This window comes from Xiphophorus maculatus, chromosome 21 (assembly GCF_002775205.1).
Source record: "Xiphophorus maculatus strain JP 163 A chromosome 21, X_maculatus-5.0-male, whole genome shotgun sequence".
NCBI lineage: Eukaryota > Metazoa > Chordata > Actinopteri > Cyprinodontiformes > Poeciliidae > Xiphophorus > Xiphophorus maculatus.
In genome coordinates this window covers 12,533,735-12,551,526 of record NC_036463.1, presented here as the reverse complement: position 1 = coordinate 12,551,526, position 17,792 = coordinate 12,533,735, and the positions used below count along the sequence as shown (strand labels likewise).

General features: G+C 38.8%; 1 protein-coding gene across 2 annotated transcripts; it reads right to left on the bottom strand.

Moving 5' to 3' along the window:
• Positions 1-1,092: 1,092 nt before the first annotated feature.
• On the bottom strand, positions 1,093-16,825 carry crispld1 (cysteine rich secretory protein LCCL domain containing 1). 2 transcript variants are annotated; one of them, XM_023326063.1, is made up of 15 exons: positions 16,577-16,825; positions 15,763-16,102; positions 8,670-8,788; positions 7,393-7,525; positions 7,205-7,320; positions 7,001-7,101; positions 6,713-6,913; positions 5,954-6,014; positions 5,806-5,872; positions 5,063-5,193; positions 4,878-4,921; positions 4,689-4,761; positions 4,505-4,580; positions 4,282-4,415; positions 1,093-1,985 (listed from the first exon to the last, which is right to left on the bottom strand). In XM_023326063.1, the coding sequence occupies exons 2-15, from the start codon at positions 16,006-16,008 to the stop codon at positions 1,934-1,936; spliced, it is 1,554 nt and encodes a 517-aa protein (XP_023181831.1). In that variant the 5' UTR covers positions 16,009-16,102; positions 16,577-16,825; the 3' UTR covers positions 1,093-1,933. The 2 variants fall into 2 exon arrangements, with proteins under 2 accessions (XP_023181831.1, XP_023181832.1); XM_023326064.1 differs by lacking the exons at positions 8,670-8,788; positions 15,763-16,102; positions 16,577-16,825 and having other exon boundaries at positions 7,001-7,126; positions 7,393-7,479.
• Between the last annotated feature and the right edge of the window lie 967 nt (positions 16,826-17,792).

Sequence of the window (17,792 nt, the reverse complement as noted above, 5' to 3'; positions counted from 1 at the left end):
TCCAACCAAGTTTGCATGTCAAAAAGTAAATAAGAAATGTCTGTAAAGGTAAAGAGCATTAGCTCCATGTATTAAGTATTATGAGGTCTAAATCTCCAACATTCAGATTATTAACTCAGCAGGACAGTTTTCATATTTCTCTCATACTGCTGCAGCCATGTTAGTACACCCTAAGCCTACATGGTCGAATTTAACAGCACTTCTCTGTGGAATAACAAAGAATGACAACTAGAGTCTAAGCTAATTTCTGTCTTACAGACATCATAACACTCATGGACATGTAAATGTTGGAACCCATTATGCACTGGTAGCTTTTTTTGCACTGCTACTCAGAAACAAATAAGTTTTGATGACCTGTCTATGAGTACAAGCCATCACCTGTGACTGGGAATAATATGGGAGAACTGCTAACCTAACAAGACATGACCATATACCTAAACTGAGAGGCCAGCCAAGCAGAGCCTTAACCAGAAATGCAGCCAAAGGCTCCATGGTACCTTTGGAGAAGATGCAGAGATCCACAGCTCAGAGTGAGCAATCTGTCAACGGTACAACTAGTAGCTATAAATTCCACAAAGCTTTTTATATGGAAAAATGACAGAAGAGCATTGTTCAGATGAAGCAGTAAAGTTTCCAAATGTAAAGTAGGATACAGAGCAAATTTGTGGAGGAGGCTAACTTCACTCTGAATACACTATTCACCTGTGAATGCTTTACTTTAACTGTGGAGATGCTTTACTTTAACTGAAAAAGAAAAACCCTTAAACCTGGTTGAATTTCTAGCAGAGTACAGTAACACGCCAAAACATGCAACCAGTGCTACAAAGTAATAATTTAGCAGACAACATATCCATGTATTAGAATGGCTTAGTCAAAGTTCAAACCTAAATCCAGCTGAGAGTATGTTGACAACATATTGACAACAAATGTTTGCTAAACATTTTGAAAATGAGGAATCATTTTCCTTTCCCTTTTCAATTTTGCCCTGCTGTTGTGCTGGGCGCGAGAATGTAGAAAGGTTTAAGGGTTGTGAATACTTTTAATGCAAACATATGATTGAGATTTAACATCATTCTATATTTTTATTGGAAATAAAACTTCATTGTTCTTCCAGAGGAAATAAATGTGTACATTTTGATGCATGTATGACATGATCGATAACAGTACAGTTAACTGCTATAATTATTACAGCTCAAACTGCAAAAACTGTTACATTGCTTTATTTCTGATTTTATTAAGAGTCCTGTCAAAGGAAATGCAAAATATAGAAACAAATATTTTGATGACCATAAGACCACTCTGTGGGTTGGGTGGACTTCCTGACCGGCAGGAAATTTTAGCTTAAGTTCCTTATTCTGGAAAATAAAAACAAAAGCAGCCAGGTGGGTGAATACAATACACAACACACTCAGCAGCATCCAATACAAGTTATATTGATACATAGCACAAATATGTACAAAAGAATGCATATCAATTTTCCCTTTATTAAAAAACTACCAAGAGAACTGCCCCAAAGCACCAATAAAAATATGCTGTACATAATATAATAAAATGGGATTTCTCTTGTATGTGCCATTATGATTTAGCATTTTTGAAATCCATATTTAGACAAAGATACTGTACTTGGTAAACAGATAAGTCAATGATGCAATGGAAATAAGAAGAAAAAAAAAACTATGTACAAATATGTACAGCAAAAATTTCAGCTATATTTACAGTTTACCATAAAAGAAAAACAACATTTTAAAGAGGTGGGATCTTTTTGAGTTTTTTCTCCTGGGTTTGCATTGTCAATGGTAACAACCTCTCACCCTTGAAACAAAGCAGAGCCTGAATGATTTCAGTGATTGTGTTCAATAACGAGGTTTGAGGTTTGTCTTGTCAAAAGCTTCAAGTGCCTCGAATGATTTGGTTAAACCGCCTCCTTCACTGCTCAGATCACAGAGAAGACCCGGAATGCCTTCCCTCTAGGAGGGTTTTGAAGGCTGCAGGGGGAGAGAGGGACAAGAAGAGTAATCAGTCTTGGTGCTGTACTGTGTTTCTCTTCAAACATCCACCTAGACATAATTGATAGGACCATCCAAACACAGTTGAATACTTATAGAAACTTACAGAAAACTATGGTTACAAGGTTGACAAAAAAAAAAGTTACCTCAACACGCAAACGGATGGATCGCTATTTATACAAAAAAAATCCAGGGGAGAGTTTCATGGAGAAAACCACTGCTGACTAAAAACAGCACACAGGCCTGACACTTGCCTTAAAAACATTAAAGACCCCCAAGACCTTTGGTGGAAATGTTATGGGGACTGTTATGGGGACTGAAAAGAGAAAATTGGAGCTTGCTGAAATATTTCATTTGCTGAGTCTGCAGAAGAGCTGATTCTTTGCAACTCATACATTTGAATTATGTGAGCACTAGCTTGGCTTGGGGTTCTAAGCTTTCCAACAACCATCTTACAAGCCAATTAGTTCATTTTCTTTCAAATGGGTGTGAGTACATCCCAAAAATGAGAGGTTAACTCTCAATTGTTCTCCTTGGATAATGCGTAAAAAACTCTGCACTGATACGATCAAATGATTTAGATACCGAAGACTGTATTGAAGTGCATTACAGCTCCTTCAACACCCTTAGTAAAGATAATAAAAAATCTAATTATGTTGTAGCATAATCTGTTACATATATTTTTGAAAAATCCAATATTTAATTTGAATACTTTTACTTAATTTTTTTTTCTTACTAAATCACCAACGGCCCTCTAATTGTCACCTTGGCAATAGCTACATAATAAATGCAACTGCAGAATTTTTATATTATTATTTACATTTTTAGTTAATCAGAGTAACTTCTAATGAGTAATTCATTAAAACCCTAGGGTAGAAATGCCACATGACAGAGCCTTACTTACTTGAGTCACTCATCAAAGTATGCAAGACAAGAGAGCATGCTGTTGAAGTAAGGCAAAAGGATGCCTTACTTCATCCATCTGCTAACTGGTTGGGCAGAAAACGCTTTTTCGTTCCCACCACCACAAACCAAAAAATGTGTGAAGTTTGCTTAATGAAACTTGAACTGGCGTTATGACCAGCATGTTTAGAGGTCAGATTAAACTAAGTTGGAGCTTTTTGACAACATACATTCCAGGTAGGTCTGGGAATGAACGAAGTGTGAAGCTGCAAAACCAAAAACTTGATGAGTTGATTAATGAGTCACCTCAGAATCTACATTTTAAGCAGCTCAGCTGTAATTTTTCCAACACTTTATGTCTGCTGTAACCGCATTATACCGTCTGTTCCTGAGTACTGTGTGAGAAAAAATACGACACTCGAGCAAAATAAGAGATATCTCCACAGGACTGAAAAACAATCTGGAGACAATTATTATCACTTTACGCTTGGTAAAGACTGAACGAAATGCTTTAGATTTTATTTTTTCAACAATATCTCACATTTTGGGTGACATCAAGTCCCAAGATGGAGGAAATGGCTTGTTGTTAAACAGCATCTTGCAATGAGGGTTTTCTATGGGATAAGTGGTGACATGAGGAAGGATGTCCCAGACAATTTAGCAAATGTGCTCAAAACTTCAAAAGCTTTGTCATTACACAGTGAGGAACTGATATTTTCAGGTTGTGGGATGATTACTTAAATGATGTTATCTTGCTCAGGTAATGCTGACTGTTTTCTCAAGGTTAACAAAAAACAACCAAGATAACTCGTACTCAGAGACACATGAAAATGCTACACTCATCTTCTCAACAATAACTGCCCAGCTTTTAATTATGTTCAATTCAAATCATTCTAATTGCCCTCTGAGGCACCCTATATCAGAGTTTTAATAAAGTGTCTGTATCATGAAAAGATTAGGGCCTCAAAGAGGAAAGAGTGTTTGAATTTCTCTCAACCTGGGAACCATTCACTCAATTCAACACAGAGACCTCATCAACTGTAATTCTTTACATTGGGTTTTTCTTTCCTGTTAACTACTACTTTGTTGTTGCTACAGTAAGGCTCCACTTGTTAAATTAGGTGGCTGTTTGAAGAGCAAACTCCAGAAAGTATACAAATCCTGAAAATAGAAATGTCACCCTTCTATTGGTTTTCAAAATATTTGGAATGAGCATAACATGGGCTAAAAGTCAGAAGCAAATAAAATTATATGTTGTGAAAGAATAAAATATGCAGTGTAACTTCATGAGGACAAAATCTCCAACTGAAAATGCACATACTTACACACCTTTGTCTACACAATACATATTTACAGATCATTCCTGCCGTACCTCTCAGAGAAAATCCCATTTTGGTATGAGGAAATATAGTGATTCCGCTTGTCCACTGGCATCACATCTATGTATCCACCCACACCGTTCCTGATGACTCCAGCATGGACAGCTGCCCGACATACGCTGGACTTCTACAAGGACCAGTTAGAAGAAAAAGGATGATGAACTAAAACTTTGTGGAAGGTTGGCTTCTACACATTTTCCAAAAACAGGAACTTACATCAGAGTATATTTTGGTACCAATGACTCTGGACAGGCGAGGGTTCTCCTCTAAACAGTTCCTTGGGCAATATAATCTAAAAATACAATCATTTCAGGATTTGACAAAACCAGAGAACAATACTGGATACCAAAGACTAGAAATATATTTGGTGGTCAAACAGTAAGTACATTAAAGTTCAAACCTTGGACAGTGTCTTGAAGGCTTTTCATATGGACACAATTGTTCAGCTGTGGTTTCACATGTAATGGCTTTAACTATATATAAAAAAGCACACCGAAAATGTCTACAACTATTGAAGCAGCAGCACACCTTATAATGAGCAATTCTATATGTGTATAATACGTAACGTGTGTCACACTCTTAGACTTACCTGCCACTCTGGAAACAGTGAAGGAGTTAGCACTGTGATATTTTCTGTCCAAAGGAAAGGCATAACACACCATTAGATTTCGTCTTTTCCTTTCAGCTTAGATTGGATTGTAATGAAGTCACTACCGAGTATCTCAAGTGTACTACATATAAATACCAATTTTGTTTCTAAAATCACTGCCTCACCCGAGAGACTGGACTCCATTCTTGTTGGATTTGATGAAATAGTTCTTTCTGCCTTGTCTTGTCACGTCCAACCAGCCCCCATCGTTATCTATGACACCAGCATGTAGACCAGCTCTGCACACACTCGATTGCTGCACAAACCAGAGATATTTTTGTGTACATTTTGCTGACACATCAGTTAGAACTTACAAAAGTTTTCAAACAGTGGTAGAAAAAATTTAATTAGTACGAAAACGCAGGAAGTTTGTGTTTGGCTAATTATTTCTTTGCGGCAACAATTATTCTTGTAAATAAATATTATACGGTCTGTTTATTGTGCTGTTTTTTCTTAAACAGTGGCATCTTCTTAACAAGTAGATAAAGTTCTCTTCAATCTACTTTTGACCTTTTTCAAAGTTGACTGACCAAGCTAAAATTGGTACCTAATGACTGAAAGACTAACTATATGTTTTTTGTTGTTGTTTTATATATTTGTTTTTGTCAACTGGTAACCTAGCACTTCATACAATAGATGACACTTAGACATTATAAGCCAGTAGAGTATCATTGAGCCATGATGTGTTGACTCTAGTGGAAAAGGGCCAGTAGGCTTATTTCATAACAAAATTATATATTATCGCAAGGTTTATATTGCCAACAAAATATCTTCATGAAGACTTGATTGGTATCCAATCAAAAATATTGCAAACTTTGATCTTAGCATGGTTCAGACTTTAAAATTGCATATCAACCTGTTTACCCACCATTTCATAGTGCACTGTTCCAACCACTTTTTCTGTTGCATCCAGGCATCCAGCTGGACACTCGTACCTGTACGTCAATATAGAAAAAGCCATAGTTTAAAACTCTGTCCATTTCTCTTTATGTGTCACTGTTTGATCTCCGTTTTACCTATTACATGTTGTTCCTTTGCACTGATCTCGCAGTTTGGTATCACAGGTGACGAGCTGAGCTGAAACACAAACATTATGACTTCTCAGAAAATGCTCCTACGCAAAACTGCCTCCATAAGTCAGCTGTTTTACATTGAGTATAACTAGTTTTGAAAATCCCAGGTTGAAAGAAACCCCAGGGAAAGGAATTGGTGCATTGCTTCCAGAACAAAACACACACAAAAAAACCTCACAACATATTTCAGGGTGGTCAGCAATACTAGAGGAAGTGTCTCATCTTACACTCTTAGGGCCCTTGCACTGCAGGGAGGAAGCCGTTCAAAAACCACAGCGAGCCCCTTTCACTCCCGCTCAGCAAGCCAAAAACAAACACGTCCTCAGGGGATCGCGCTAAAATAAAGACCCCCTCCTCCAAAGAGTAACTTGCAGTATCGGGCCGGGTTTACAGACTGTCAGAGTTGATCAAGTGGATAACAAGTAAAGGCTACAAAGCATCAAAGAAATCTTACATAAACTGTAAGTACGGTAAAACATTGTTCAGTTATGATCTGTTTTCTTTCTATAATCCAATACTGCTGCTTCCACACACAAAATTTCTGATTCTCTGGTTCTAATCCAGCTTCCAGACGTTTTTCCTTATAGTACATACCGTACTGTACTTCCCAGATCTGCTGGTCCCACCCCTTAAACCAAGCCCCAAAGCCCACAAATTTAAGTTGAAACTAGATCCAGAACAAACAGTTAAATGGCAACTTACACATCTGCTGAATGTTGACCACTTCATTCTTCTGCAGGTCCTCTGTGGGGGGCTCGGTGGGGCCCGGGGCTGGGGCAGGGAGGCTGGGAGGTGCAGGTTTGGAGGCCCGAGACCAGGGTTTCGTTCCTCGAGGGCCCTCTGGCTCAATAAAGTTGCTCTCCTCTGTTTCCTCCAGTGGTGGGTTAGATCTGTCATCTTCAACTAGAGATACAGAAACAGGGAATGATGAGTCGTTTCATTGCACTTTTGTCTGGGTTCTTTGGCTTTTCCAGTGTGACTCATGGATACCTTTGTAGCAAAGATTATCCTTGCATCCTCCTCCGTAGCTTGGAGGACAAGAAGAGCATGGAGTCCCATGTTTGTAGGGGGAATGTCCCCACCAATTTCCTCTGTTATAATCGATATTCAGTAAAACTGTTCAAACATTGTAAATGAAACATGTTTTTTATTTTATTTTAATTTCCTAATATGACTTTATTCTGCTGTACTTACTTTGGTGAATAGTTGCAGACCAGATATACAGCTTTCTCCCAAATTTGTCCCCACACATTCATGTTGTAGCAGAGGTTGATGGCACAGCCAATTCGGCTGCTCGTGGCCCATACCAGCTACAAAATGATGATGTAGTTCATTATACAACAAAAACAGCTGACACAAACAAGTAAAGTCAGGTAGGTTACCTGTGTGTAATGTGTGCAAACAGGTCCGGAGCATTTGAACGGGCAGTAGGGATTGCACTCTTGAGGATAAGGGAAGGAGTAATCTTTCACTTCATCGTACCAGGCCTGCACATGGGACGTAGGGGGCCGATACCTAATAACAGCAGTGACTACTATAATTCACACGAAGCTAAAAATACAGTGATCTCTGTCTCATAGTGAGTCCAAAGACTCTTTGAAGCAAGATGCAAAAGAGTTCCATAAAGTACACATACTCATTCAAAGTTGTAATAATTAATTAAATGACCTACAAGCTTAGCAAGGAAAAACATTGCTCTAAGTAATACACCTCCACCATGTGTAATTGCCAACCACTGATAAACACACCAATTTAGGCACTCCTGTTATGACGGCTCTAATTGGTAAGCACTGTCACGTTACCAAGGCCACAGGCCTGGAACCAGGTGCTGAAGGATAATTTGATTAAAATGAAGCATCTTGACGGTGAGGTGAACTGATTAGATGCAAAATCAAGATTTTCTTATGCGAGACACTGAAGTTTCGAGAGTTTTTTTGAAAGGGGCGTGAGTGAGCAAATGGAAAAACAGAACCAGTGAGAGTCTGTGCTGTGTAAATCTATTGGGCTGCAGCGTGGGATCATAGGATCTCAGGTATACGTCCACAATAGGTAAATACTGTCAGCAGTTGTTTTGTACTGTATATGCCCCTTTGTGTTATTGGTTGGGACAGGGAAGGTTTTCTAAATAATAAGAAGTCAGTATTTAGACTCTCACATGGATTCATTTGTGTCAGGAGATGAAAAGAGTCAATTCACATTCATTTAGACTGGTCAAACCTAAAGTGAGTAGTTCTAGTATGACAGACTTTACACTGAAAACTTGTTAAAATGAAAAAAAGACTTACTTAATTTTTGTGAACCCAGTAATTTGAGTTGTACATTGGACAAAGAAGGAGCTGCTCTCCCTGGTCAAAATTAATGTTAGATTCTCCAGTGTTTGGACTTGAAATAAGGTGGTTAGTTTTATTTCAAAGTCCCACATTATTAAATCTTGTGTTTTAGAAGAAAATGGGACAAATAAATCCAAATGCTGAAGTAAGACAGCTCTCTGTCATATACTGTCTATACTGTGAAACAAGAAATGTCAATGTTCTCGGAGTAATCGAGAAAGCCCATTATATTTGTAATGCCTCCTCTGGAGAAATGACAAGGAAAGGAAAAAAGAAAAAGTTGCTAACTTGTTAAGAATATTCTAACTTTTTATTGAGAGATAATTTACCTTCCCCAATGCACACCCAGGTTCTGCCCGATCTGTGGGAGTAAGCCCGCAGGACCATGCTCCCACAGGCAGGTCTCTGCCCACTCCTCAGCAGTACGTTCCAGCTCTGTGTCCCACACCTGATCAGAAGAATAAGATAGACAATAGCAAATAGCATCAGTTTGCAGAATAGTTTGAATAAAAGCTGGAAATTTGACAAAACGTTATCCAAAGCCAATTAGATAGAGAACTGATGATAGAACATGAGGTTTATCAATGTCAAGTTAGCGAGCTGGTAATGAGCAAAGACATTTACAGCCATATGTGCTTTTTCTGTGGGCAGTGATGTGCTAAACCCATAAGATGAAGTGCTAAGTAGCTTCATCATCTTCACGTTAGCTGTATCTTAAAACTGATGTCAATGTGGAGACTTATTCACTGTATTTCTGCTAACCAGCAATTTCACCCTCAACAGGCCTTCTCTGAATTGTTTGTAAATTAATTAAACATGAAAAAAATAAATAAATGAAAGAATGCTGTACCATATCTTTCGCTTTACTGCTTTGCGTTTTACACTGTGTCAAGTTCTGGGAATGCGAAGAGAAACCCATGTATTTTAATAAAAAAGAAAAATATAGCCAAATTTCTCTGAAGAACAGTATGTTCCTATAATCAGAGTCAGAATCAAAATATACTTTAGGGTAAATTGCTATGGTTAAAAAACAAGTCTAAATTTATAAGTAATTTAATTACACACCTTTTTATTCACATTCAGGGTGACTTGTGTTTGTAAAATCGATAAGAGTGTGTGCATGTGTATGTAATGTTAAAAAACTAGTCAAAGGTGTCAAAAATGTGTTTTTAAGCCTGCTCTAAAATTAGTAGCTGACACAGCTGACGTAAATACCAAGCCTGTAAAATGCAGAGCTACTAAATGCTAACTGATTGCCTGTACCCCTTCAGGAAGCAGATCACAGCTGATGCCATTTAAAGTTGCCTATAAGGTCGAGTTGTTCCATGCTTTATAATGACTTACAGAGTGTTGGTTAAAGCAATAAGGAGAATTTGTTCAACTCAAAACCGCACTGCCCTGACATGACCTCTATTTGCGGTGCGCTGACTGAAATGTCAGCATTATCATCTGCTTTGACATCTGTTTTGGCATTTTAAAGCTGCTGTCAAGCTATTTCTCAACTGGACACATTTTTCCGGTATCTAAAAACACATTTTGTTTATCTAAACATGAAAAAATTAGAAATATTTTGTGAAACATGAAGTGCTGCCTATGAATTCAACTATAATGTGCCCTCTAGTGCCTGTGTATTGGAATGAAGAGAGATGTACAGTGTGCCACTCATAACCGAGTAAATAACTTTTGTTGCTTCATTATTTTCATTGATCTCCAGATTGTCTTGGGGTTAGTGCTCTGTGCTCCATGAATAGCCTGTGAGTATTCGCTAGTTATAAAGCAGAATTGTCAACCATTCAAAATGCATGAATCTTCTTTAGTGCAGACAGTGTATCTGCATGGTTTAGGATGAGATTACATAATCTTATCATTTAGTCATTGCTGTGAAATGTTTTAAGACCAGTTTACTTTTAAAAATGGGTGAATACATAGTAAATATTAGTGCTTAAATACATGAAATTAAAGCTACGTGGCTTACGTCCAACTCTACTCCCACTAGCAAGTTGGTGTTAAAAGTAACAAATTTGGTTTGAACTTTTGAGTTGCACAAATTCTCCCTCTGTGGCACCAACGTGTGACATATAGATCCAGAAATGTGATGTTGGAGCATTATTTACTCAAAGAGGGTCATCTTCAGATGCCATTGATGGTAGTTTGCAATGGGGTGTCAGGGAATAATATTGAATGCTAATGGAAAAAAAAAAAAAAAAAACACTTCTCCGCATGTCCCTGAATAGATTCCTGGCATTAGGTTGACAGATTGTCACAATGTTCTGCTCAAATTGCTGTTGGCTTTGTCCAAATACTCTTAAAAAGCAGACCAGTTGATGCTTTCCAATTTCTTGCAGTTAAGAAGCCAACAGCTTTCTAAAAATGAAATTGGTCGAAAGCAAATGTTTTCTGTTACTTGGCAAGGAGTAGTGCATGGTCATCATGAGGGGAAAACAGCTAGAAGAAACCACTCAGATTTGCCATTCAAATTATTTTCACATTTCCTTTTAGTTGTTGCATCTGTACAGTGTACAGCCAGGCTGTCAAGATGCTGTTGTTTGAACAGTTACCCCAGGAGGAGGAGGAACCCTGTAACCACAAACCCGATCTTGTCCGCCTCCCCCTCTGACAACAGAACCATGAAGAAAAGCGCCCCCACCCTTGCGAACATTTTTCAGCGTAGCTCACATGGCATTGTTTGTTTCGTTTAACACTTCATTTGCGGTCTGGATTTCTTATATTTTCTTTTTCACTTTGTGTTTGTCTGGCTGCCCTCACAAGATACTTCCTTTGCAAGTATGAGTTTCCTGTATATAATCAATGGACCATACAGAGACTACTGAGAGGCGAAAGAAAGATATGGGAACTGGGAAAATAAAGTAAAAAGAAAAGTTAGAGAAAATGCAAAGATAGAAATGGTTGACTTTCTGTCATGAATTCTAAAAGAAAGAAGTAAAACAGACTGAATCAAAAAAAATATTGTGAAGTAATTTACATGTGTGAATTTCCATTCAAGTTTTTCAAGCACAACTTTCTAGCAAATTCCACTAAATGGTTTGAAAATGGCAAATGAAAAGATTGTACAACCAATCAAACTTTAAAACGTTTCACATGGAAATCAGATTCCATGTGAAGCAACTATTGACAACTACAACTGCAAACATTCTATTTGATATGAGTAAATACAAAACTTGCTTATCAGGAGTTAAGGAAATGACAAATCATCTCAGAAAAAAAAGTGGTAGGCTGTAAGAAGAATGTATTCTGAGTAGTTTTGTAATATGGAAAAGGTTGATTAGAAATACAAAGAACAACTGCAATGCTTAAAACAACAGTAGATTGTGTTCCTAATTTATGCTTAAAATCGTACTTCCTGAAACCCTGGCATTTTTACTCACATCCTAAAGTGTTCTATAAAGAAAGACCAGAATGAATGTTTGCCAGCAATTATGTCAACTAAGATGTTTTTTACAACAGGATTTCATAGCCAACAAATGCTACGTCAAATGGATTATGAGCTGTCCATACTGATCTGTATTTTTTGTGCCCTGCATCTCTTCAAGGATTTGTGACAGTGATGATCCCTGGACACACTGACGACAAGAACTGTGGCCAGGGATTTAGAGCGAAAGCAAAATTTGGAAAATAAAGGTTTTGTATTCATACAAGCTGTTACATAAAGAGGATGCAGCAAGTCAAAGGGGACAAAGATCCAGACCTTCAGGTTTCAGTGGAGCCTAAGATGTGATGTGGAGTCCAGGTGGTGCACAGTAGGTAATCTGGATCAATTCTTTAAAATCAAAGTTTCCATCTGATGTAATACTGGTGTGGAGTCAGTGGATAAACTAGGAACACCTGTTCTGAAAGCACTCTGGCACCCCCCTGTGGAGATCTTCTTAGTATATCTAATCAATCCAGATTTCTAAAATAGTGGAAATACTGGATCTCTTAGCTGACTTTTAGGGTCCAGAAATAGTCCATGCCACAGCTAATCAGTAGTTGTCAGATCACTTTATAAGCCCTGGGCTTAGATATTGTTTGACTGTTTTCTACATTGACTAAAAAAAAAATCAATAGAGCTTTGTCATAATTCACTAACAGCACCACCACCACAGACCCGAGTGTGGTGCAGCAAGGCCAAGCTAAACATCAGGAAACGTGGGGCCCTTTCCCCCCACCAAGATGCCGTCTGTTTGTCTTCTACTGCTTCAAACACTGACACCTTTCTTTTTATACCTGTGGGTCAACATCTGAGTGAGAGGCAGAATCGCTGTCCCCATGTTGAAGCCATTGTAAAGCGTGAATGCTTATTCAGGGAATTTTTGGGGCCTCTGTGGTGCATAATGACAGAATGGGAACAGAGCCACAGGGATAAGGAAGGGAGAAGCAGGGAGAAAGAAAGAGAAAGGGAGGGAGGGAAGGTAAAACAAAAAATAATTTAAAAAAACAGGCAGATGAAGGGGGAGATAAAGCAGTGGATCTAAACTGATGTTATCTTCAATGATTGCCTCAGAGGGTCACTGGGGTTGTGGTCTAATACAATGGAGGACAATAGGAGAGCTGATGGGCAAACGTTTCTCTCTGTGCACATGGTTTCGTGCATCTCTGCATGCATGAGTGTGTAACTGGAGCACAGCCAAGCATATCTACGAAGTCTTCCAGCAGAGTGAAGCTTTGAGCCTTCTGGAAAGTGACAGCAGTTGGGGAAGAAAAGGCATTTTGAAATAAAGTGGAAATCAGTCGCAAAAAGATATGACCTGTAAAGCTGACCAGTACCTCAAATATTGACAACTACAACTGCAAATATTATTTCCATAGTCACAGAATATTGTCTTTTCTCTGTCTGCCTATCTCAAATACATATAGGACGATTATCAATATTAAGGTATATCAAGGTTTTTTTAAAATAGTGGCTTCAAAACAGTTTATATTGTATTACATTTTCTAAATGAGGTACCAAAGAAAGAGCGCATACAGATACTATGTAGTTGCTTCTCATATAGTTACTAATGTATATTAAACACTTAACAGCCAAGTAAATTTTCTTGCCACCCTCCATTAGAGAATGGAGGCTGCAAAGTTTTATTAAGTTTATGGACAGGCATGGGGTGTTGTATTCACACTTAGATTTAAAACCCACAAAAAACCCTCATAAATCAGAAAGTTAGAACTGCTAGTGACACTTTAATTTCTTGAAAACGTCTTTTTGCATTTTTTTTCAAAATGACATCGGTTAAGTTTGGTAGATATGGAGAATGCCTAAACAATTGTCAGACTGAGTATTTACACTGAAAAGCAATGTCAATGTCATCCTTTTAAAGTTCACTTAAATTATATACTTGGTGAAGTGACTCAAGACTCAAAGTTCAAAGTTAAGTGGTTGGGAACTGACTTGAGATTTGACTTGGAAAGAAAGATGTCAGACTTACAGCCTGCACATACTCTGCAAAAACCAATAAATGTGTTAGTTCTCCTTTAGTCACTTTCTTGTGCCCAAGCTGTAGCATGCTGACTGATGTCCTTCAGTATTTTCTATTGATGTTCTATCTCACTGATGCCATCTATTTTGTAAAGTACACCGGTCAACTCTGCAGCAATACATCCACACATCATCCAACACAGCTTCACATTCAGGATTGATTTCTCGAAACATTTTCCTCCTGATGTAACAATGATAATCATTTTGACCAAACACTTCACTTTTAGTTTCACCAGATCAAGGGACAGCTTCTTCTTTGCTGAGTGCTCTTTCAGCCAATGTTAGTACATAGCTTATTTTACTGCGGATAACGATACTCTATCACCAGCTCTAGCCAACATCTAAATAGGTACTTTCTCCTTTGATCTGGGGTTCCCACTAATCAAACTATTTTTTTTCTCCAAGTTATCATATTGTGAGAGTCTCCTTTCTCTTTTGCCTCCTTTTCCTTTTTAATTCCCGCCATTTAATGTTTACCTTTCATTCCCAGTTATCCTTCATTCTGTCTCACGCCTCACATCCTCTTGTTGCATACCTCTACGTGTTTAACCCGACTGTGCCCTCAGACCCCCAAAAAACTGCCTACTGTAACTGGAGATGGTGAAAAGAGCTACACTCTGCCTAACTCAGCAGTTTTTCACACCCGTGTGCCTCTGTACAGACGTACGAATGGTCCCCGAGCATAACCTCTCAATTACACAATTACACAGTCCAGCAAATGCCCTCAGCAGGAACTGTTTATTTTATTTTACTGGAGAATAATGCAAGCTTTTGTTCTGTTTCTCTTTAAGTGACGAAGAAAAGGTGATAGAACCTCATTACTGTCTCCACATTGTCTTGATTTAGTTTTTTCTTCCACCTGAGATGGCCGTGCACTCCGGAGGCCAAACTGTGCCTACATGTAGTATGTGATCTGGAAAAAATCCAGATCTGCGCCCAAGGTGTGGTGTATGCCTGCGTGTTTAGCCAGGGTAGTTAGACAGCTGGTAAAACAAGGCCCTCTGTGCTGCACTCTTGATTCTAATTGCACTGTGAAAAGCGATCTGGCGCTACACACTCAAGTGATGGCCAAAGGATAAAGTCAAACAAATCTCTAGGCATGAGTGTTGGGGTTGAAAGGAGGGGCAGAAACGCAACAGAAATGTGATTATTGGCAAGTTGGCAAAAGTCTTCTGTTTTTGCAAAGCAGCTGCAAAGTCATGGGGGGTAAAAAGTTATGGGTTCATGTGCAGAGGTGCTTTGGAGGCTGGCACTTTGCACGTTTGAGCAAAGTTAGACTGCATGGTGCCAAATGGTTTGGTGACTTGTTCAGCTCACCAAATTACAAAACTTTTCAACAATCAGAAACTGAATTTTCTCTAAACTCTCTGCTGATTCTGACCACAATGCTGCAAGTAACAAAAATATTTACAAGATTATTTATATTTATGCATCAAAGCATATATTTCGCACCTTGTTTTTAGAATTACATGCTTTCACTGAATACAAAAATAAAAAAAATTTTCACAGTTTGACCCGCTGATCTATATATAGTCATTTACTAAATAAAATATATATATAAGACTGGCTAATTCCAGCCTCTGTCATAGTTATTGGCATATCTCCAATCTGTAAACTTCTTTACAATGTCAAACATAGAAATGTCACATCTGAGTAGGTATGGGTCAATTACTAGTTAGCCTGAGCATTCATGATAGTACAGAACTAGCCTGTACTAATGACAGCAGATAAACTGTTTTTCTGTAACGGTTAGTTGTTTTTCTGCTACTAGCTCATTTAGCAGCAAGAACATGAGGCTGACTGATAGTTATAAGACACTCCTCCTGAGTTTGGCTTTGGTGCTAAGGTAGAGACAATAGTGATCTTGTATTTCAATCATATATTCATACATCTTTCTAGAAATCTTCTTATTCCATTAGACTCTAACATCAGCCCATGCGCCTTCATGCACCTACCATGTACTCCATGTTGGAGGCAGGGGGGTAGACCTGGCCTCGGAGCTTGTTGTGCAGGTCCAAGATGAGCTGAGAGTCACTGCTGGTGATGGCCCTCTTCCCCCTCTGCTTGGCTTGCCACCAGTCTCCGTCCTCATCCAGATACTTGTCCAGCATCCGCTCCCATCCTGTGGAGTTTGGAAGCATCACCATGGACATGGAGGCTTGGGCCAGCAGGAGCACCGACACGCCTCTCAGACACCTCATTCTTGGAGATGATGGTGATAAGGAAAGGTGGTGGGCTTCTCAAACTCCACCAGGAGGAATTGGAGGGGGACAATAAGCACAAATCTTTCTTTACCTGCACAGAGGTGAGGGTGCAGATTCATTGGAAGAATTAGTGCTCACCACAAGAGTTGCTGAATAACTTATGTCAATATTGAACTTGGTAGGGACAGTGCATTAGCTTGCAGACACACGATCTGGGGAAGTGCTGTGGAAAAAGCTAATGGGAGTTCAGTGAGGGTAAACTGGCAGACTGAGAATAACTGCAATAAAGTAATTTAAACTGTCCTTGAAAAGTTTTACAACTGACTTTTAAATCCCAAACAACCTAAGTGATCTTAAACGGTTCGGAAGGAATGCTGGTTGCAAGAGGCATGTAGTAATTTAACAAAGTCCAGAAAACTGAAGCTCATTTACTTCTAAAGCCATTATTAACTTAAGCCTTTTAGTATGCAGAAAACATGACGATATAAAGAGCCAATAGAAGTGAACACGTATTGGAACAGAAAGTGATTGGAATACATTTATGGAGACAGTGGAGGTAATTTACCTTGAATGAACTGGAAAGGAGCCCAGTTTCAGAAATTTTGGGGATGAATTTGACAGCGATGAATTCTTCAGCTGCAAGAAGAAAACAAAAAGTCAAAGTTGCACAGCTCAGGTGCAACTTGGATCGACGTTTTGCCCTTTTTCCTCTTTTTTTTGCATGAATTAAAAGTATGCAGTAGGGTCTCCTCTCTCGTTTTCTGCAGCTTAAAAAAATATATAAACAAATAACCGGCCTTTCTTCTTGCGGGTGCTGTGCTCCAAAGCCGGTAAAGCATCACTTGTCCACATTTTATCCTCAGTTTTGCTGTTCCACGAGAGCCGCCCCTGACCCCGCCTCCTGTCAAGGCTCATGTGCGCTGATGTCGTTCGTGCATGAAGTGGTTTTTTGTAGGAGATTCTCTTCATTTTCTCTTCCCAGAAACTCAAAGCTGAACTTTTATGGCACAGGGAGACAGAACCAGTTCAGATCCCCGCAATAAAATCCTGAAGTTGTGAGTTAAAGTCGCTTTTTTCTTTTAAATGTTGCGCATTGACATCTTTTTTTGTGATAGAGAAACTATCCCGTTTTTTGAAGATTCCATTGGCTTAACTCACGGTTCTCAAACTGTGGGGCGACTGCCACTTGTAGTACTTGTCAACTGTTCAGTACTGAACTGTCATAAAGTGGTGTGGTGAAGGGTGGTGAGGCAGACGCAGCAGACCCAGGATGAGATGATTATGGTGATTTAATGGTGAAAATAGGCTTAAATAAATTCCAAAGTCCACAAAACCTGGCAGCACAGTTGAGCGGAAGGCTGGGGCTCAACACTGGTAGCAACAGGCTACACTCATGGACAAGACACATTGACAAGGAGACGCTGAGACACAGGTGACATTAAATACACGGGAGGGTAATCACAGAAACGAGACACACCTGGGAAACAATCAAGGGGAAGACAGGACAACACGAAGACTCAGGGACACAGAAAACTCTAAATAAATACACAGAAAAACACAGAACATGACATGAACAGTCATAAGTCATTTACTAAATAAATTCAATACACCTAATAGACAATAGCAGTCAAAAAGATGAGTTCTAAACTTGGATTTGGCATAAATGGAAAAACAAACAAACAAATAAAAAACGTAAACGCATTCATCCAAATTTTTACTGGGTATTGTAGCTTTGACAATTAAATGGCCGGGCAAACTATAATTAGCAATACAAGCTAACA